General features: G+C 42.9%; 1 protein-coding gene across 3 annotated transcripts in view; it reads right to left on the minus strand.

Moving 5' to 3' along the window:
• Cpvl (carboxypeptidase vitellogenic like) overlaps positions 1-23075 on the minus strand; it is a 104135-nt gene that overhangs the window by 44018 nt on the left and 37042 nt on the right. For 2 of the 3 annotated variants that reach the window (XM_021191435.1, XM_021191434.1), the window contains exons 8-11: positions 14314-14436; positions 13827-13958; positions 9547-9645; positions 7881-8054 (exon numbers count right to left, since the gene is read on the minus strand). In XM_021191435.1, coding sequence (XP_021047094.1) covers positions 7881-8054; positions 9547-9645; positions 13827-13958; positions 14314-14436 — 528 coding nt within the window. The remainder of the gene's footprint in view (positions 1-7880; positions 8055-9546; positions 9646-13826; positions 13959-14313; positions 14437-23075) is intronic. The other variant, XM_021191436.1, reaches the window with a different exon arrangement.

Below are 23075 nucleotides of genomic sequence, written 5' to 3' on the forward strand. Positions count from 1 at the left end.
GTGTGTGTGTGTGTGTGTGTGTGTGTGTGTGTGTGTGCATCTGTGTCTGTATTTCTCTGTCTGTGTGTATGCCAGAGGAATGTATGTGTGTGTGTGTGTGTGTGTGTGTGTGTGTATCAAAGGACAACTTGTGAAGTTGGTTATCTTTTTCCACTATGAGTGTCCTAGAAACAAAATTCAGGTAGTCAAGTTCAGCTGAACAATCATTTTTACCTCCTGAGTCATCTGACTGGCCGAGCTTCAAGATACTTCATAGTTTCTTACTTATTTTATAATCCCATTTTACATATTTAAGTATACAATATACAGTTATTTTATAGTCTGTGCATCATATTCCCTGCATATCAAGCTTCTTGATTCTTGATTCTCCACATCTATCAATTCTGTATGGCGGCCTGTTTATTTGTGTTAAGTGATTTTATTTTTAAGTTATTGACTGTGATGCTCATTATTTATTCTCAATTTGACTATGTTTAGAACCACCTAGGAGACTCATCATCATATCTTTGATGAAGAGGTTTAACTAAGAAAGGGAGACCCATCCTGAATTTGGGTGCCACCATCCCATAAGCTAGGCTCCTGAACTGAATAAAAGCAAAAAAGGAGAAAGCCAGATGAGCATCAGATTTCCCTATTTTCTGATGTACACAGATGTGAGCAAGGTCCAGCTACTATAGGACAAGCCACTTCTGACACCAGGCTATTCTTGACATGATGAGCATGTGATGAGCTTAAAGAAGACACCCTTCCTCAAGGAACTTTTTGTCAGGTACATGGTCATGGAGCAAAGGAAACCTACAGAATGCATGAAAGTACACTTTTACTAAGTTTACCTAGGAAAAATCCAAGGGATGAATGTCCCGCTAGGTTTTGGGTTGAGTCTGCTGGTTGAGTGGAAACTACCAACATGGGGACAGAGTAGATGCTTCACACCTCCCAGATCTGGCGTCCAGCCCAAGGTTAGCAACCACAGTCCGAATGGGCCCAACATCATGGCCCCAGGTTCAGACCTGTATCCCTAGGATGCTGAGTCCTCGGGATTCAGACTTCCAGTTTTGTTTTCTGGTGTTGTCTTTGCTCTAGATCCGCATGTGTTATGACTGTACTTGTAATGTACCTGGGAGTTCGCAGTGCTTATCTTATAGGTGGCTATCCAGTTTTCTCAGCATCATTTATTGAAGATTAACCTGATCCTTTGTTCTGCCATACACAACTTGTCAAAGAGCATCTGACTGTATTTACACCAATCTACTTCTGAGTTCTATTCCATCCTATAGATCTATTTGTCTAGTCTATTGCCCATTTTATAGGAAGTCTTCGTAAATCCTCCAACATCCTCCATCTTTGATATTGCATTGGCTATTATGAATCTTTTGACTTTTCATATAAGTTTTAGAGTCAATTCATCCACAAAGCTGACAGACTTTGACTGGGGAGAAATTCAAACTATGGATCACCATGAGAAGTACTGACGTCTTGGTAACGTAATGTGCATGAACAGGCACATTTCTCTGTTCTGTGTTACTTATATCTTTCACCAGTTTTGTGATTTCACATTTCACTAGATCTACACCTAAGTTTCTCACTATGTATGTTTGTTAACATAAATAGTACTGTTTGATTTCAGATTGTTTATTTATTATCAAATTGTTTATTTTATATCATTAAAAATAATCAACTCCTGTGTATTTATCTCGTGTCCTACAACTTGGTCATGCTTATCCAAGGAGGTGTTTTTTGTTTTGTTTTGTTTTTGTTTGTTTTTAAACAGATTCATTTGGACTTGCTACATAGACTATGATTTATCATCTGGCTCTTTTTTCATCTTTTATCTCTTTTGTTGTTGTTGTTGGTGGTGGTTTGGTTTGGTTTGGTTTGGTTAGGTTAGGTTTGGTTAGGTTTGGTTAGGTTAGGCTAGGTTAGGTTTGGTTTGGTTAGGTTTGGTTAGGTTAAGTTTGGTTTGGTTTGGTTTGGTTTGGTTAGGTTAGGTTAGGTTTGATTAGGTTTGGTTTGGTTTGGTTTGGTTTGGTTAGGTTAGGTTTGGTTAGGTTAAGTTTGGTTTGGTTTGGTTTGGTTTGGTTTGGTTAAGTTAGGTTTGGTTAGGTTTGGTTTGGTTTGGTTTGGTTTGGTTTGGTTTGGTTGGTTTTTTGTGTTTGGAGACAAGGTCTTTCTATGTAGACCTGGCTGGCCCAGACCTTGCTATCTAGACCAGGCTGGCCTCAAACTCACAGAGATCTACCTACTTCTGTCTCCCAAGTGCTTGAATTAAAGGTGTGCCCACGATGCCCTTCTCCCTTTCCTTTCATAGAGCTGAATTTTCCACAGAATATTTTGTTTTCTTCCTCTTTAAAAATCTTATTAAAAGTTTCTTGCAATGCAGATCAACTGACAGCAAATTCCTTTCCTTTCTATTGTCTAAGAGTGCCTAGCATATATCTACCTTGTTTGTTTGTTTTCTGTGTATCCTGTCCAATGTTCTCTGAGTGGTTTACATACAGCATTGATTTGCATAAATTTCCTGTCATTAACTGCTTACAATGTTACTTCTGTTGCTTTTTAAGCATTCTCCCTGTGGTCATATCATTTCACGAAAGTCACTCTTTTCTTTCTCTTGTCACTTGGAAGTTGTCCTGTGGGGTAGAAGCTCTTTTGTTCTGTTTTGTGTGTTGGTTTTGCAGTTTCTCGTGCCATATCTAAAACTTACAGATTCTCTCAGCAGTACCCAGTCCGCTGACGAACCTGACAACACCATTCTTAATGTCCGTTATAGCATCTTGATTACAAACATGTCTGCCTTTACTCTCAGAATTTCCACATCTCCATACCTAGTATCTACCTGTTCATACATTTTGTTGTTTTCTAGGAAAGTGCTAATCAAGTATCTTCTATTTTGTTTTAAAATTCCTCGTCTGGAATGTTGCCATTCTTGGCGTGTCTCATTCTGGGTCTAAGGAGTATCCAATGTCTTCAAACCGTACTTGCCACATCTTGTTGAAAGGTTGGCACTTTGTACTTGGGAGTAAGAACTGCAAAAAACAGGTCAAGATAAGCAGCTGAAAGACCTGAAATGGAAGCTCTTCACGGCCGCTATCTCTCGGGAGCCTGTGCTTACAGACTTCGAACTTCTCAGAACTCTGCCACTCGCTGGTGGAAAAACTTGTCTAGAGGGGGGCTGCAGATGGATAAAGAGAGCTCCAGACTCAGGATGGTTCAATTTACCCTTTTTCAGCTTCCTGATGGTGATAGAACTCTTCATCCAGGTTTGATCATTTCCCAGGTCAGTTGTACACATTTGCAATGCTGTAGTGACAACAAGCTACAGCGTCCATCCATCCCTGCAGATCATGAGGCGACAATGTGCTGCAGGACCAGTGGTTAGGGTTATTGCATTTTGTGGTTTAACATCCATTGTAAAATAAAGCACACAACTAGTCAACATTTAGAGTAGTGTCATGTAAGATGGCTTCCCAGCTGCCGACCTATGAATGTAGATCAAGAATGTTGGAGGGCAGTGGTGGCACACGCCTTTAATCCCAGCACTTGGGAGGCAGAGACAGGCAGATTTCTGAGTTCAAAGCCAGCCTGGTCTACAGAGTGAGTTCCAGGACAGCCAGGGCTACACAGAGAAACCCTTTCTTGGAAAACCAAATTAACAAATTAATTAATTAGTTAATTAATTAAAAAAGAATGTTGGAGGTAGCCTGGGCTGAGCACTAAAATCTGTTAGGTTGTATTAAATCCATTTTCAACTAGCACTATATCTATCCTACCATGCTTTTTGGGGGTGGGGATGGCATGCAACCTCACCTTATGTAAAGCACCAGCAGGCTATGATCAAACTCCAGTAGGTTTGGTGCCAGGAAAGTAGCTGATCTCCTTCCTGGGCAGATCTTGTTAAGATCACGGTATTGCGCAGGGTTTACAGTGTTTCCCTGCCCTTCTTCTTACTGTCATAAACGTCAGGGAGCTCCCCCAGTAGCCTCTCAAGAACCTAGATGAACAACTGCCCAGCTTGATTGGGTTCCCAGAGCTTTGACTTCTACATTCCTTGTACCAGCCTCCAGCCACGTGCCAATCACAGTTCCATTTCCTCCTGGGGCTCTGCTTCCATGGAGGTCCTCCTCCTTCCAAGGTTGTGTTCTAGACAGGGAGAGATGCTTCTTTTTATTTGCCTCTAGTGTGGAGTACCGCGACTTGCTCTGTGACCTCATTCTATTCACAGTTTTGAGAGAAGCTTTCTCCCTGTACAGACGGCATGGTGACTTCTAAACTCCCCAAGTTCTAGACAAGAAAATGGAAATCTGTGAGGCCTTTTCTCCTTTTATAATTTTGGGGGTTTTCAGGTATAAGCCTGTGTGTGTGTAAGAAAGAGGGGATGAGAGGGTGGGAGGAAGGGAGGGAGGGAAGGAGATAGGAGGAAGAAGAGGAAGAAGAGGAGGAGGAGAGAGAGAGAGAGAGAGAGAGAGAGAGAGAGAGAGAGAGAGAGAGAGAGAGAATATGCACGTGCATGTGGATTTTTGAGACGGGGCTCTTTGTTGCTGGCTGCATGCTCTAGGCTAGCTGATACACACGATTCTGGGAATCCCCCTGCCTCTCAATCCCATCTTGCCATAAGAAGATGAGGAGTCCATCGAAGAGGTTTCAGAAGGTGTGTGTGTATTCCAGGTCTTCACGCCTACCCATGGGTAGCAGCAGGTCTTTACCCACTGAGCCATCTCTCTAGCCGTCTCACATCACTGCTTCACTTTTATGAATAGCTGGTTCTTAGATACTTTGGGTAGAAGTTCTTGGTAATAGGTTATGGTTATGAACATTTCTATCCACCGGGGACCGTTTTTAAATATAATCTCTCTTAAACCTCATGGAAGCTGACCTTTTTCTCTCCCATTGTATAACAAGGAAACTGAAGAGTTAAATAGTCACTCCAAAGTGAGCTCAAGTTCACAGTTTTACCTGACCATTTAGTGTATGCTCTAAGCTACCATGGTCCCTAAAAATCCTGACAAGGTTCTAATCTGATTTAAACTTGAAGAAATTCAGGTCGCGTCTACTGTACCAGGTTACTCTAACGGTACATATCTCAGTTTACCATTCTGCCATCCAAAATCTCAGTGTCTGCATTGCCCACAGGCCTTTGCAAAAGCATGTCTGTGCTTGATGATCACATGCAAACACACAGAAACACCATCACAGACACTCCTGAAGGCCTTCCTCATTCTATCAGAGGTACTGCACATTGACTCAAGCGGAGAGAGTACCGGGAAAAGACTCCTGAGTTCTTATGAATAGAAATAGGCTTACTACTTTCTTACATAAATATAACTTTAAGGGAAATAATGTCTTAAGCCAATCTACGTTGTTCTGATTCGGTTATATACACATTGAGGTTTGCCATCAATAGCAGACGAGCCAAGAGTAATCTCTGCCAGAAGGGTTCTACCAGTTGTCTGCATGAATGCCTGGTCTGTTCTTCGGCCCCCCTGTTCAGTCTACATTCAGACTGACTGTACAGTTTGTTCTTTATTGCAACATACATTATCTGCAACACCAAACGATTTCCTTTTGCTGGAGATTGATATGAAATCGAAACATACAGAGAATATTTATATTTTATTGGAGTTTAAATTTGAGGGTGCTAAGGTCTTCATATTTCTGTCTTTTCTCCAAAACACATATGTTGGTACCTAATCCCCAATGTGGAGACTTGGAAAGTAACTGAATCATGAGGGTATAGTTCTTGAGAATGGGAGTAAAACTGTAAAGCAGTGGTTCTCAGCCTGTGGGTCATGACCTTTTGGAGGGTTGAAGGACCCTTACACAGGGGGGTCCCATAATCAGATATCCTATATATCAGATATTTACATTACAATTCATAAAGTAGCAAAATTGTAGTTACGAGGTAGCAATGAAAATAATTTTATGGTTGGGGGCCACCACAACACGAGGAACTGTATTAAAGTGCTGCAGGTTTAAGGTTACAAAGGTTAAGTACCACTGTTATAAAAGGATTCCAGCCTCTTCTGCCAAGGAGGACCCTGCATCAAAGCAATAGAACGCCGACTCCCACTCCCATCACAGAACTTCCCCCAGACAGCAGGGCCTGGTGCTGTGAGCAGTAAGCTTTTGTAGAATGGAGTTACCTACTCTAGTATTTGTCATAGCAGCCAGGAAGACTGAGACGGCTGATTTGGGTTATAGATGCAACAGAGGGAGATGCTGGAATATTCTAGTGTTCTCTAGTCAGTGTGTTTCCCTTTAGCATCCAGTAATCAGCTTGAAGTGATGGGTCAACCTTGGGAACATTACATCACCAGGAATGCTGGATGTTCCACCCTAGTGTCAACTGCTTTAGAAAGGACTCACTTTCCAGGGTGTGTATGTCTGTGTGTGTGTGTACACATCTCAGAGCCCAAATCAAGAACCACTTTGGATTTTGTCATGATATCTAACTTTTTATATCTTAAAACACAAGTGCTAAGTACTTTTCGGTTTAGTAAATCGAGGATGATAAATACCTAGTTTGTTATGACAGGTTTCCTTGGTATATCTTTGATATAGGTAAAGTTTCTTTTATTTATTCATTGGACATAGACAAGTGCTTTGGGGCTGCACCTACATAGGTATCCAGTACCCGGGATGGCAGCAGTGTGTCCTAAGGATCGCAGAAGGAGAACCACTCTGAAAGGAGGAAAGGCTAAGAGCAGACAAGTACCATATTCTCTCAGCAGAGCCCAAAGCGAGGATGGTTGAAATCCTGGCCTGATGTAGTGAGGTTCCTTCTTCCCTAGAATGTAGGGTCTCCTCGTGTTCTGCAGGCTAGTAGATTTTACACAGGCATTAAACCCTGTGTACTAGAACCAGAAAAGGCAAGTTTTCCCTGGGAACGCTCTAAAACACAAGCTGTGTGCTTGTTCAGAAGCTTCCTATACTCGAGTGCATGCTGCACACTGAGAATCCCTAGGACCATCCCTAACAGACATCATAGACGTATATGTTCCTCACATTAGAAGGAAACTGGAAAGGCTTGTGGATCAACAGAAGCAGTAGGTTGACAACTTATGAGCAGTGAAAATTGCATAAGTGTGTTGACGACCAGGCTTTCTTGTCTAAACCACACAAGGTGCCTTACAGAGCACTGGGTGTTGGGCCTTTGTGCATTTTGGGTACCACTCTTGCCTCCGTGGGCACAATCCTTCATCACTTCTGCACTCACCCTCCAGGGTTGCCCCACCCATGGGTTATCCCTAGGACCAGAGATGGGTGAGGAGAACAGTAGTAGGAAAGGAGCGACACACAGGGGACTTTTTGTCAGATCATCTGCTCTTAGTATCCACCCTGATAATGGGGGCCGGGGGACAGCTCACTGTGACTTTCACTGGGGCTTCCTACGGTCAACTAGCTGGAACGTGTCAACCCTAAACATAGTGCCTGTTCAGAATGGAGTCATTGCTCACTCCAATACAACAACCTAAGAGGGCTGGGCTTGTGACCAATCTGAGCAGGACAATCCCCAATGAAAGCCAATGAGAGCAATTCCTAACCAGACGCACTCTTGGATTAACTATGATGAGGCTGCCATTCACATCATAGAGTAAACAACAAGAACAATTGATTGCTATGCAAAGCTAGACATCTTCCTGGCTTTATTTCCTTTAAATAAGTATAAGAGCTTTTACTCAAGGAATTTAATTTTAGGAAACTATTAAAAAGACAAGTCGAAGGAATAAAATTAGGAAGGCTATTTCTATTTTATAACTAGAATAGGTGATGTCTTTTGAAAGGAGGAGGTAAAATAGGAAATAAAAGGAATTTCCTTCTTTCTGCTCACGGCAGCCCAGGAGTTCAGGGAAGATCCCTGTCCTCCATAGCCTCCTGCTCACCTTGTAGTAATTCATGATCTCAGACAGCCAGGGCTTCACCGACTTCACTGTGTCCTCTCGCAGATGCTTCTCAACCTCAGCACCATCACTGAAGTTCTGGTTTCCCACATGGATGGCTTGTCTCACTTGGGGGAGTGTCAAGAATTTTGCAAAGTAACTTTGGTCCTCGGGTTCCTGCCAGAAGGCACATCACAAAGTGTCATGGAGGAAGATGCCAGGCACAGCCCACTGGGAAAGCTGAGACTCCCTCACAACACAGAGCACAATAAACAGGACCAGACTAGACTGTTAACGGCTCCTAATGCTTGATATGTTAATGAGGTGACCCAAGTCAGGTAAAAGGGACCCTCTCACAGGCTGAACACAGAGAATCGCCTTCGTTTGCAGTCAATATCCAATTTGCCCAAGAATGGATTTTCTTTCTCAGACACTAATCCTTTGCAGCCCTGCCTTCTAACTAGCCAGCTCATTGGAGAGAGTGTTGGAGAAAGGAAAGTGGTAAGATTATGTAAGGTAATTGTTCCATGACCTTGGCTCTAAATAAGAAGGTTAAATGGCTTTTAAGGGACAAAGAGTGGCATAGTGGTTTAAAACCATTGTCTCTACTTGCCGTTTTCCACTGTTCATTAGTATCTCTTGTCTCACTCCCACACAATCAACTGTTTATAACTCAGGGGGTAATTATATCCCATGTCTAAAACTGATACTTAATAAAAGATAAAACAAAAGTTACCCACAACCTTCTTATTAGTTATTAAAAAAAACAAACAAAAAGGAGTAAGTATTCATCTCTTAAAAATCCTCCTTGTTAGAAAAATACTGTTTAGGATTTATGTTCAACAGTTCCATGCTTCATTGGCTTTTTTTTTTTTTTTTTTTTTTTTTTTGGCTGTGAATACATTACTTTCTACAAAAAAAAAAAAAAAAAAAAATTCATCGTAATCACAAATTCTGTTTCTCCGTTTCCTGTCATGTTTTGTTATTGGTAGAATATAAATCCAAAACCACAGGGCTGGGAATCCCACCAAAACTGACTTCATATTTTACTTACAAATAGCTCATAAATAAGTCAATTTAAAAACCGAGTGTACTGCACCGTTCAGTAGACAAAGAGCCCGCACATCCAAACCGCCAAGCTGGCTCTCTCTGTCTCTTAGTCACTTAATTCTACACAGAAGATGTCAACTCTGGCCTACTTTTATGAAAGGAACTACTTGAATATTTTAGAAAGTATTCCAGAGGGCTTGAAGTAGGGGCTGCCCTGAAGGCTCCAAACACCTTAAGTTAAAAGTAAGACAAGGCAAATATTTTCAGGAAGGTTGGGTAGTGCTGATTACCTAAGCCATCTTAAGTGCAGAACAAAGAATGTGGATGCTTTCAAGAGACTCATAGACTGAAGCCCAGACCCAGAACCCTGGGCTGCAGTCCTAACCTGGATCCTTCACACAACTCCCTACCAGGGACAAGGTCTAGAAGGGATACTGGGTGAATCAGACACCATTCTGAGCTATCAAGAACATCACAGGTCAGGAGATGAAATCATCCAGCAAATGTCGGGCATGGTCATCTCATTTAAAATGAGCTATATTTTTTTCAATCAGAGGCAGTTTGGTTTTGCTAAAGTTTTAAGCACATGTTACTACATTCTTTAAATTGTGGCCATTACCGTGCACTGTAAAATGTTGTAGTAATTGGTACATCCTGTCGCATTCTGGAAGAAAGATGAACCAGTTGTTACATCTCCATCCAGCAGGTTATTCAGGATCTAAGTCAGAGAGGGAGAAAGAGAAGGACAGTGACAGGGAGTGGTAACATGCACAACTGTCGTTCTATCATTACAGTCATTTTTCATTCTTTTTAAATGATGTATGTGTCTATATGTGTGTTCCTGTGTGTGCACATACGCATTCACATGCATGATAGACATATGAATTGTGTGCATATAGGTGCATGTGCCCACATGTAGAGGCCAATGGCAATCTATCATTCCTCAAGCACTGTCCATTGCTTCATTCGAGACAGGTTCTCTCACCCACCCAGTACTCGCCAGTTAGGGCAGACTGGACTCCTCAGCACAACTCCATGCCACTGTGCCCAAGCCCTTGCTTTTACTTGGGTTATGAGGCTACAATTGAGGTCTTTGGGATTGCATGACAAATGCTCCACCAACCGAACTACCTCTCCAGCCCTTATATTTTAAAATCGTTCTCATTTTACTTTCATTTGTAGCAGGCAAATGCCATCCCTCATAGAATGGATATTCTAGGGACACAAATAAGCGTGGTGAAGCAGATTATGTCAGGTGTTAGAGTGGTGTGTGCATCAGGGAACATCAAGGAGAACAGGAATGAGAGGTGTTAACGGGGGTGTGTGCCTGTGTGTAGAGGACCCTGAAAACAGAAGTGTCACTTAGAAGATGACATTCAAATTATGACCCATTGGCTGGAAGAAAGTCAAGAATATAGACAATAAGAGAAAGAAAACTGCAGGCAGAAGACAATAAAGCCAGATGCTTCAACTTGGGGGTTTGCCTGGTGAGAAAGGCTGCTTTTACATGGCCCCTGGTCACACTCACCCAGTGTGAGCAAAGAGGGCGTGGGTTGTGGGCTGAGAGTCAAGGAGCTGGTGGAGTTCAAGGTCTTGGAACTGTTAGAGGGTATCTATGGGTTCAGATCCCAGCAGGGAGGAGTGGTCACCATGGCTGTTTGGTTTTTCTCCAGCTGTATGCTACCAACACGAAGGCAGCAAAGAAGCAGCGTCAACCAGGGCTGTAGCTTAGCCAAAGATGTCGAAGGAAGGATCTATGGAGTTTAGCGGCTTGAATGTGTGACCCTGGGTTTAGACTGGATAATCAGAGAAATGAAGTCATGGGGCTTAGGGGTTCATGAGGAGATGGTAGCTCAATAGGCTGAAAGGTACCAGAGCTACACGACTGCGCAGTTGGTTCATTAACACAAGTGAGCCAGAGGGATAGGGTATGACAACTGAATAAAGGTGTTCCAGCTTCAGGTTGTGGGTGATGGTTCTGGAAAGATTTTGTTTGGCTTGTTTGTTTGGTTGTGTTTGTTTGTTTATTTGTTTGTTATTTAGTTTAGTTTGATTTTGTAGCAGGAACAAGCAAGGCATGGGAGAATAAGATTGCAGGGGAAAAAAAGCAGAGGCTGAAGGACAGAGAAACTGAGTATTGAGACACCACCTACACGGTCACCAGGAATTTTGATGGGAGTGATGGAGAATATGAAGAGACCCAAGATGTAGACAACTGCCCTAAACAGCCCTTGGCAACTCTGAAGCTGGAAGATGAAGAAAGGAGGGGGTTGAGGGTGGGGGAGAGGTGGTGTTTGCTTTCTGCTCATACTGATGTATTTTAAGAGGGCCCTCTGAAAGGATTGTATGACATGAATTCAAGACATTCTAAAACAAAACAAAACAAAACAAAACAAAAAACACCCATCAATAATGTGTTTAGTTTATTAGAAGATAAAATACCATCATCCCAATGTTTGGTGAGGAAACTGAGATTCTCAGAGGTGCAATAACTTGGCCAGGGTATGCACTGACAATGGCTCTAGCCCCTCCGTGACCTCAGCCCGTACTCTCCACCACGCACCCGCTGCTGAGCTAGCAGTCGGACTGCAGTGCCTCCCTGTCCTCATACCTCTGCTAGTGCAGAGATCAGCCATTTACTCTTGGGAAATTGTGGGAATGCCTCTGGATTGTTATAGAGTACCAAGAACTATTGCATGAGGGAAAAACCCTGGGCATGTGGTCAGGAGGACCCATTCCACAACCTCCATGTGACCTTCTATAGCTCATGACCCTCCTCTGGGCCCAGCAACCCCATCAGTGCATACATGTGGATGGCTTTGCCTGTTTCCAGTATTCCCAACAGATGTTACTACTCTTTTACTAACTGACTCATCTTAAAAATCAGAACACTGGGTCCTGGGAGCTGCTCAGCCATTAAGATCACTTGCCATTCTTGCAGAGGACCCAGGTTCGGTTGCCAGCACATATGTGGTAGATAACAACCAAGTGTAAATCCAGTTCCAGGAGATCTGATGCCTCGTTCTGGCTTCTAGGGACACTAGGAAAGCATGTGGTGCACATATGTCCATTTAGGCAGACACTCATACACATAAGATAAAATAAAATTTTTAAGTAAGAGAATGAGAACATCAAACAGGCTGAGTCTGCTGGACCTGAGATTTTGACATCTATGTCCTCTTGAATGGTCTGTCTTTCAGGATGTCTTAGCCTTTTTAACTAGCCTACTAAGCACTGCTTTGTCAATTTCCTTTGAAAACTCAGAGGCTTTAATCCATCACTCAAGATCTTGAACCAATGATTGGAGAGACATCCCATACCTTTAAGGAATAGTAGGGGAGGTGTTTTAGTTTTGATTTTCTACTGAATTTAGTTTGGGAGAAACTCCTGTGCCATAGTCTCACTGTCTCTAACCATACAAAATACTCCGATTTTTCAACAGTTCTCCCAACCTGTGAGTGCCGTGGCTGTCATATCATGTGCTGTGGATGTCATTTCGCTTCCTTCCTTCTTCAGGTCTCTCTGCTGGTCTTGCTTCAGACACCACTTAACAATCTCTGTGTGCTTCTGCAAAACCATAGTGAATGTTCCTCTCTTGCAAATTAGTCTCACACCACATAAAATGTCTCAATTCTCAAGCATTCCTCTTTTGCCCATCTCTACCACAGCAGGTAGCCTAAAGCCTAAAACTTATCCAGGAGACAGTCTTATTGTCAGGGAAAGCTTGATCTTACATGCTCCCAAGACAATTCCTCTTCCTTCGTGTTTACAGCTGCACAAGGCATCCTGACTCCACATTTTGCAGCCACATCTGGTGCCCTGACCCAGAATGGAGTCTGTGCATCCTGCCTAGGGCTGGGACTTCCCTTTCTCAACCCATCTGCACAGCTTGCTGCTATCAGACTTCAATGCAAACCAAGTCACCTCCACAGGGGATCTCAGTAGTGTCCTGGTATCCTGCTTGTAAAATGAGCTTCACTTTAAATTGCTTCTTTTCTCCCAAGTCTGTATGTCTCCTGTTTTGATCATAATTGGCGTATCTGATGCTTCTGAAAGACTATGAACATCAGGCCTTGGTCCGAAAAGTCACAATGGCCGCTGGCACATAAAGCACATGAAAGAGCAAGCAGACTGAGGTCTTCAGAGTTCATACTTCACTTCACTTACCTGTGTGTCAGATAAGATGGTTCTACGGACGCATAGCAAAAGTACTGAAGGAGGATTGTTTGCTTTGCTTTTGCATTGGCTAAAACATACAAGTTTCTGTATCTCAGTATTTAGTGTAACGTTATACCATAAATATCCAAACTCCAAAGGAAAAAAAGTAGGCAAAGGCTCAAATAATATCATCACTCTCATGTTCAAGTGTTAGGTTAACTGTGTAATAATATTCATGTACACTGTGCCTTTTAGAAGATATCCCGCAGTACACTACATTTTGTAGACTTTGATCCTGACACTTGGAGGCACGTGACTTTGGTTACACACCAGCTCACCTGTATGGTTGAAGTATTGCTTGTGGACATAACCCTTCTAAATGTGTCCGAGCATCTGCTGAAGCTCAGGCATCCACTTCCCAGGTTGCCTCACTTCTAATTTCCATATGCTGCAGAATGTCTTCAGGCCCCACACGGCCTTTAAAGAAATCGGACCGTCTAATGAGAGCCACAGTTAGATACGCATGCCAGAATGATCTCGGGTTAAAAATACAGCCAAAGTGAACTCAGAGGCATTCAGGTAGTGCTTCTCTGCAGGATCACTCTTTCACCTCCTGATCATAGACAGAGGAGGGGATAGATACCTTCCCCAAAGCTGGAGCACCATGGTGTGCCTCCTGACCCCTCCTCGCCTCAGATGGTTTTAATTGCTCAAGGGCATCCTGGGGGCCCCAGCACTCACTTCAAAGGCCTTCATCCACTCCTGCTCTTTGATGTATTTTATGCACTTGCTACACTGCTTCTGGAAGTGCTTTTGCTGCTGTTCATCCAACAAGCCAATCTCATATAGGAATGCCGCATACCCTCCTATAATCTGGTGACAGAAGTGATACACGTGAGCACCACAGAAAGAAGGTTGGGCGCCCTTTGCTTCAAGAAGAAGCATTTGACCTATTAATTATTATTTTTTTTTTTTGCTGGGATTAGTCAATCTAGACTAATTGTACACGCAGACATACACCAGAAAAGTCACACATACGCACAATCTGACGTTGGCCACCACACAGGCTGACACACTGAAAGGTTAAACTAAGAATTCAATTTGAGTGACATCAACCTTACTGTTTAACAAATTTGGCCTCTGGGGTAGGAGAGATGTCCATTCAATTCAAGGGAGTTCATCTCTGTAAGGGAGGGACAGATTAAGAAAGAAAATGCAGGACACCAACCGATTCAGGATCAGTGTATGCATCTCCAATGGCAATTCCTTTCAGGTGGATCTTGAACTTCTGCTTGGGGTTGAGGGAATGGATATAGTATGCTAGTGCCGGAACGTATTTCCCTGCGTAAGACTGAGAAGGACAGACATTGAGATGGCAATCCCAAACCAATCCATGAACAGCTGCTTGGACTGTATCTACTTAATAAGTACCGCCCACTTCCTCAGCTCACCTTGAAGGTCCTACAGTAACCAAAAACTCTCGGGCCTCTTATTCTATTCTCATACCATATGGCCCAAGTGATGTGAAAAATACGCAAATACCATGTTTTATGTGAACATTCTAATGTCCTTCCAAACCAAAATGACTTGAACCACACCGACCAGGTGTCTCTTCCCAGGAACTTCTGTTCCAAGTTCTGTGGGCCCCTCCCCCCATTGGCCATTACACACTGGTGGCCCCATTCCTGCCATGCTCTCTGAGAGATGTCTGGGGTATGGGCAACACGCTCTACCAATCTGTATCTGGCTTGGGAACCCACAAAGTTCTAATAAAGGAAAGAATAAAATCTCAAATCTAAACCTAATACTTAAAATTTGCATAATAATGCAAAATTTGAAATCAGCATATACTAAAGGAATAGAAGAAGGTGCAAACAAAATAGTATTTATTGGTCACAATTGTTCAATGTACAATGGTGTTTTATCTGTGTTTTCCAGCCTTTTCTAGCACGAGATCCTTTTCCAAGGCAAATTATTTTGTGGACCAATTTTTCCCCTAACAAACATAATAATTCCACTTTCCAACAATGTTAGAAAGTGCTTTCACTGGCCCAATTATACAGCTTAATTTGTTTTTATTATGTCAGACTATGTCAGACTATGTTCAAGTGTCAAGTCTCTCCTTCCACCATGCCCCAGCCTAGGTTACTGTAGCGGCGTCTACACTGATCTTCTTCTTTAGCTCTTAGACACTCTATTTTTTTTAAGACAATGGTACAACTAAAAACCCAGGCCAGACTATGCCACCACAAAAGAAATCAAAGAAGACCTCAGAAGATGGAAAGATCTCCCATGCTCATGGATCGGCAGGATTAATTAACATAGTAAAAATGGCCATACTACCAAAAGCAAGCTACAGATTCAATACAATCCCTATTAAAATCCCAACTCAATTCTTCACAGAGACAGAAAGAGCAATTCTCAAATTCATCTGGAATAACAAAAACCCCAGGATAGAGAAAACCATTCTCAACAATAAGAGAACAATAAGGAAATCACCATTCCTGGCCTCAAGCTGTACTACAGAGCAATAGTGATAAAAATTGCATGCTATCAGTACAGTGACAGGCAAGTAGATCAGTGGTATAGAATTAAAGATCCAAAAATGAACCCACACAACTATGGTCACTTGAGCTTTGACAAAGGAGCTAAAACTATCCAGTGTCAAAAAGACAACATTTTCAATAAATGGTGCTGAATCAACTGGTGTTTAGCATGTAGAAGAATGCAAATCGATCCATTCTTATCTCCTTGTACAAAGCTCAAGTCTAAGTGGATCAAGGACCTCCACATAAAACAAGATATGCTGAATCTAATAGAAGAGAAAGTAGAAAAGAACCTATAATACATTGGCACAGGAAAAATTTTCCTGAACAGAACACCAAGGCTCATGCTCTAAGATCAACAATTGATAAATGGAACCTCATAAAATTGCAAAGCTTCTGTAAGGCAAAGGACACTATCAATAGGACAAAACAGCAACCCACAGATTGGGAAAAGATTTTTACCAATCCTACATCCAATAGAGGGCTAATATCCAAACTACACAAAGCACTCAAGAAGTTAGACTCCAGAGAGCCAAATAACCTGATTAAAACAATGGGGCACAGAGCTAAACAAAGAATTCTCAACTGAGGAATACTGAAGGGCTGAGAAGCACCTAAAAAAATGTTCAACATCCTTAGTCATCAGGGAAATGCAAATCAAAACGACCCTGAGATTCTACCTCACACCAGTCAGAATGGCTAAGATCAAAAACTCAGGTGACAGCAGATGTTGGCAAGGATGTAGAGAAAAAGGAATACTTCTCCATTGGTGGTGGGATTGCAAGCCAGTATAACCGCTCTGGAAATCAGTTTGGTGATTACTCAGAAAACTGGACATAGTACTACTGGAAGATCCAGCAATACCTCTGCTGGGCATATACCCAGAAGATGTTCCAACTGGTAATAAAGACACATGGTCCACTATGTTCATAGCAACCATGTTTATAATAGCCAGAAGCTGGAAACAACCCAGAAGTCCCTCAGCAAAGGAATGGATACAGAAACTGTGGTGCATTTACACAATGGAGTACTACTCAGCTATTAAAAACAATGACTTCATGAAATTTGAAGACAAATGGATGGAATTAGAAAATAACATCCTGAGTGAGTTAACCCAGTCACAAAGGAACACACATGGTATGCACTCACTGATAAATCGATATAATCCACAAACAAACAAACAAAAAGCTCAGAATACCCATACCCATGATACAACTCACAGACCATATGAAACCCAAGAAGAAGGAAGACCAAAGTGTGGATGCTTCAGTCCTTTTCCTCAGAAGAGGAAAGAAAATAATCATGGGAGATAGAGAGAGGGAGGGGCCTGGGAGGGAAAGAGGAGGGGGAGGGGAAAAGGGGACAGCATCAGATATGGGAGGAGACTGGGGAGATGTACAGAGGGTCAGGAAATTGAATGGAGGTGTGTAGCCATGGGGGATGGGGAATTGGGGGTAGCCATTAGAAAGTCCCAAATGCCAGGGACCCAAGAGGTTCCCAGGACCCAACATAGATGACATTAGCCGAAATACCTAAGAAATGGGAGATAGAACCTGTAGAGACCATATCCAGTGGATAGGCATGACCCCCAGTTGAGGGATGGGGCCACCCACCTCAAAAATAATAATCCAGAATTGCTCCTGTCAAAAGGAAATGCAGGGACAAAGAATGTAGAAGAGACTGAAGAAAAGACCATCCAGAGAATGCCCCACCTAGGGATCCGTCCCATCTGCAGACACCAAAACCAGACACTATTGCTGATGCCAAGAAGTGCTTGCTGACAGGAACCTGGTATAGCTGTCTCCTGAGAGGCTATGCCAGAGCCTGACCAATACAGATGTGGATACATGCAGCACATGGATTGAGATAGGGGACCCCAATGGAGATGTTAGGGGAATGTCTGAAGGAGCTGAAGGGTTTGCAACCCCATAGGAAGAACAACAATATCAACCAACCAGACTCCCCCACCCCCCCCAGAATTCCCAGGGACTAAATCACCAACCAAATAATACATGTGAAATGACCTATGGCTCCAGCTGCATATGTAGCAGAGGATGGCCTTATCTGGCATCAATAGGAGAGAAGCCCCTTGGTCCTGTGGAGGCTCGATGACCCAGGGTAGGGGAATGCTAGGGTGGTGAAGTGGGAGTGGGCAAGTGGGTGGGGGAGCACCCTCATAGAAGCATCGGGGAGGAGGGAATGGGATAGGGGTTTTGTGGAGGAGAAACTGGGAAGGGGATAACATTTGAAATGTAAATAAATAAAATAACCAATAAAAAAATCTTTCTGTGACTCTGCACAGGAAGCAAGCAGAGGCTTTATTTGAGGCGGAAAGGCTAATGGGACCCACTCTCTTCACCAGCCTCACCCCCTGCTACCTTCTTCCTCATTCCTCTCAGGCCCCATTGGGTACCACGGCATCCCCTGCATGCACCAGGGCTTTTGTGCTCATTTCTCCTTCCTCCTGGAGTGCTTTCTCCCAAGTATCTGAACGGTTCATTGCCTCATGTCTTTAAGTGAGGCCACCTGGGCAGGGTCTTTTCTGGTCACTTACCAAAAATTTTTAATGTTCTTATTTTCTTGTTTTATAGCCTTTACTTTCCCTCTTAACCCTTAATCCTCCTCAAAACCTCTTACCTACTCATCCTTTTATGTTATTGTGCTTGCTCCCATCTTAGAAGACGCCTGAACACAGGTGGGAGCATCTCCTTTGCTTGTTTTTGTTCATTGTGCCTGACGCTGTTAGCATTCACTACATAGCTGTGAAATGAACCAGTCCATGTGCATTTGGAAAAGGGCGGTGCACAGGCACTCACAATAGACTAGAGGCTTTATACAGGTATCTGTGAGCCTGCTCCTGTGACATCCCCAAGGCTCTTCCTAGACTCGGAGCATTTACCTGCTATAAATTGATCTATACCATAGTCACCCTCACAGGTTGGAGATATCACTGCTCTTGCTTCAAGCTAGGACACAGGACTTGAAGAGGTTAAGAGGTAAGAGAATCCCACATGGTCTGACCTGCTTCAAAAGGCTAGCGTCCTTTCCAGCTGATAAAAGCAGGTCATTCACATAACTTGTTTGAGATCTTGTTTGCACGGTGCTCTTGTGCAACAGCAGTGACTTAGGTAAAGCAGTGAATGAAAACACACCTTCAGCTCTTATACTCGGGGACCTGGCTTAGTTTTCTTATGTTTATGTGCAGATGGGTTTATAGTCTGAAGTTTGGGTTGGTACATAACTGTGCAATGTGGTCTTATTGGAGGAAATAGTGAAGATTTATTAGAGACATTTCTGTAGAATAGTACATTTTCCTGAGTAATCACTTAACTGGTAAATATGACACCCAGCCTGCAGTCGGCAAGTGCTTCTGAGACAAGTCACCTGCCAAGATCATCATGCTAGATGCTTAGGGAGACACAAAAATGAGTAAAACACAAAAATGTCCTCCGGAAGATTACAGTTACTTCTAAAAACAGATGATAGAAACTGCGTCTCCAACCCATGGTGTGCACAATGACCAATGTACAACAGGCCCGCACAAGCACATGCAATACATGAATGACTGATCTCAGGTTACCTCTAATTATTTTCCTTTATGGAAATTGATACAGATGCTAAAAATGTATATACTTAGCAATAGGATTTCTTGGGTTGCATTCTTGTTACATTTGGTAAATAAAATTTACTCTTTCCCAGAAGGGAAGTCATGTCTTTTACGTAGCAATGTAGTCAGTGGAGGTAAATTTTGCCTAAAATATCCAGTGTATGGAGCCTTCCTGAGAGTCATTTCACATAAGATAAGGTAAGACATGAAAAAGGATATTATATTTTTAATACCCACTCAAGATTTTTGAGCTTCATCCATGAACCAAACTATTTCCTGTACTCTGAACATGAGTCTGTTAACAACAAACCTCACTTTCCTATATTTTGCAGCTACAAGGAACTGAGGTCTGTGATGTTAATGGCATACCTAGCTGGAGTTCTCACCCCAGGATTGGCTGCTTCCATAGCTCTCATTTCTCCTAGCAAATCACAATTCAGTCAAAGGCCACAGTCAATGGCCTGTGGCTCTCAGGTCCCATGCTGGGACCTGTTTTTATCTGTCCCATGCTTGCTAGGCAGAGCACTCAGGACAAACAGGACAACGAGATGGATAATCCTATAATTGCTTCTAAAGCCACCACGTTCTTCAATATTCCTCCCACAATGGCTCTCCTAGTGCTGAGGGTGTTTCTCTGTCCTTTGTTCCTAATGAGAATCACACACTTCCTTGTCTTGTGTCAGTGTGACAAATCCTTCATTGTCTTGTTCATTAATCATTCTGTTGGCTGAGTGATTCAGGCTGTCACACAGTAGACAATTACAGGATGATTTTATGGGGAAATCAACACACTATAGTGAGATTTCTATTATTTTTACATTCTTTGTCAGGATGTATTTCTTTGTGTTTGCAAAAGCAGACTTCTCATCCTGGAATCATTCATTTCTTAGTTTAACAATTCACTGCCTGTGAAAAATCACTTGGGCAGACAACAGGTTGACAAATCAAGTGTATTTTATTTCACCTCCCCTGACTTCTGTGTATATTTTAAATAGAGAAAACCTTCATATCTGAGGGATGGGGCGTGTCTGCCTTCAGATTAGAAACAGCCTATGGTTGCTTGTGTTATTCCCTTGGACCTGAATATAAGACCACTCAACCCCTTTGGTTCTGAGTTATGTCCTTAATGGGGACAGTGGTGACCACAATTAGAACTCCAGTCTTCTCGGACCTCCCAGTGACGCTCCCCAGTGTGGGAAGCAGAGGACCAACAAAGCCCCTAAGTCTGAAAGTTAGCACTAGCCCTCCAGCACCAGATCCAATAATAAAAGCTCAGAGCAACATCAAAGTCACTCTGAGAGGGAAAAGGAAAGGTGCTGCTGGGAACAGACATGTTATGTGAGCGTTTGGCAGTGACCTTCGAACAAGGAACTCAGCCAGATATGCATGTATGGTCCACGCCACAACTCAAGCAAAGTTAGTAATCAACACATCTGGATCCCAGTCTCGCCTTGGAAGTCCTCTCTGAGATTTAAAGGAGCTGCAGGCTGCCAATTCTAGCACTGCTTGTGCGTAGGACATTTTCCCCCATGGTGACTGTCATCACGCTCACCTCCAGCAAGATGGACAAGGAACATCAAGCTGTGTGTGCTTGTATTTGCTTTATTTGCTGGAGCTCAAAGAAGCAATAAAGCTCAAATTCCTCTTCTTTATCAGAAGCATGGCAGAGTTCAGCTCTCAGTCTTTGGTTTGGCCCATGAGAGAAGGGTCTTAACATCATAGCTGCATGCAGTTTTGATTCTTGGTCTGCAGTTGCTGTGCGTGCTTACATGGTGCTGGGAACAGTTTCATGGAAACAGTCTGCAGAGGATGTGGTGCCCACCTAATTATCCATGTGTGTAACTGTACAATGAGATTCAACGTCATTACGTGTTCCTCTGAATCTCTCCCTTCTTCCATGTCTCAACAGCATTCACCACTGATTTATCTTGCTCCTGTTTCTCAGGTACTGGGTAGGGGGGAAGATTTCAGACCTAAAACCAAGCTTCATTCAGCTCCTTCAAAGTGGGAGTGAGGCAGATAATAACATTATGTTGGAAAACAATGTGTCTACATAAATGTATGTGTATCTACAGTTTATAATTTTTAAGTAGCATTTACCTGTATTTCTGAAGTATGGCTTTTTTTTTAAATGCAGTTATATCCTCTTGCTGGCCTTATTTCTAGGTATAAATTTTGTGGTAAAACCATGACTTTATTAATGACAATAACAATGGTTTTTCAAGGACAGACAGCTGCCCTGGACATAGTTTCTTCATTCACAGTATTCAGCTCTGCCTGGCAGAAAAGGCCAGGGGATTTGCAACCTCAGTGGTCGAGCTCCTGATAGGTCATGCTGAGCACCCTACCTTGCTCAGGGCATCACCTCATTGTCCCAGTCATTCATCTGGCAAGATGCCTCTTTGAAGAATTCATGGCTGACTAAAGGAACTCTTGTTTCCAGAAGGTAGCAAAGTTGGCTACCTAGAAAGAGTTGCATGCACTCAATGGGGTGCAGTTCTTCCCAAGCACGGGCTTTGGAGCAGCCACACTCACCTATGGGAAGAGACCAGAAGGAACAGGAAAGCATCGATGCCACGAACAGAACTCTGTATACACACAGAACACACACAGGGAGTCACCAAAGCGCCCCAACCCAAACCTGGAACTCTACTGGAAGAGCCCAGTCCAGATGAGGCCAACGCCATCCTGACTCCCTCAGCCTTGGGGTGGATGGGAACTCACTTCAGCTCAGCACCATTGTTTTCTCTGCAGAGAGAGGTGTGACTTCAAAGGTCAGTTTGCAAGATGAGCAAGCAATGCCAGCACCCCAATGTTGTGGTAATCTCCACAACTCCCTAGACATTTCTAGACCGTGCGTCATCTCACCGAGACTGCACTGAAGCAATTAAAAGGGAAGCTTTTTAACAAGAGCGTGATATTATCAGCCATCTATTTCTCTTGAATGTGAGCTTAAAAAGAAAGCAGCAGACTCTACAGGCATAGACATGGAGCAAGACCATTTGGAACTGCAGCCAGCTTTTAGTCACACCAAGCCATGCAAAGGTACTTGCTGACTTCTAAATAATAGACAATTCACTTTTGATACGGAGAGTGTGTCTTTAAAAAAAAATATCACCCACCACTGACAGGTACAGCAACACAAGATACATTCCATCCCATCTTAGTCTAACCTCAGAGCTCAAGTGGAAAAGCCCAGCTTGCTGCCAGGTGACTCAAGCAGATGGATAAGATCCTTTGTTTGAAATGGAGACTCCAGTTAATTTGACTTGTAAATAATGGGTATGTCCAAATGAGAGCACAGACCCAGGCCGAGGCCTTTGAGCTCTTTAGACAGAATTTAGACGGTTGAAGCTACCTAAGTGGTTTACCTTTGAATTGCTGCCCCACCCCCTACCCTGGACATCCCTAACGGGTCCCAATGTTGTGTCTAGACGGCACGATCCAATCCAGCAGTTCACTTGAGACAAAGCTTATGACTTCTGTCTGTGCATTCACATTCTTCTCCATGCAACTCGAGAATCAGTAAATACGGACCGATTTGACTTGGATATATTCTTTGAAAGCCGGAGGCCCAACTTGTAAACATTTCCAGATGCCCTTGTTCAGCTCTTTAGGTTGCAGTTTAAACCTTTATTTTTTATAATATTAAACTCATTAAACAGTCACAAATCCGTTTTCAATTCTAAAAGAAAATATTGGCAAGGGCAGATGGATGTAATTGGAAATAGACGTTTGTCATGGGCTGAAGAGTTAAACCAGCTTGAACGCTCTCTAATAAAATTCAGCAAGTGCCATGGCCTAGAAATAATTGCATTCCAGGGACCTCCAGTCCTT

Source organism: Mus pahari, chromosome 2, assembly GCF_900095145.1.
Source record: "Mus pahari chromosome 2, PAHARI_EIJ_v1.1, whole genome shotgun sequence".
Lineage (NCBI taxonomy): Eukaryota > Metazoa > Chordata > Mammalia > Rodentia > Muridae > Mus > Mus pahari.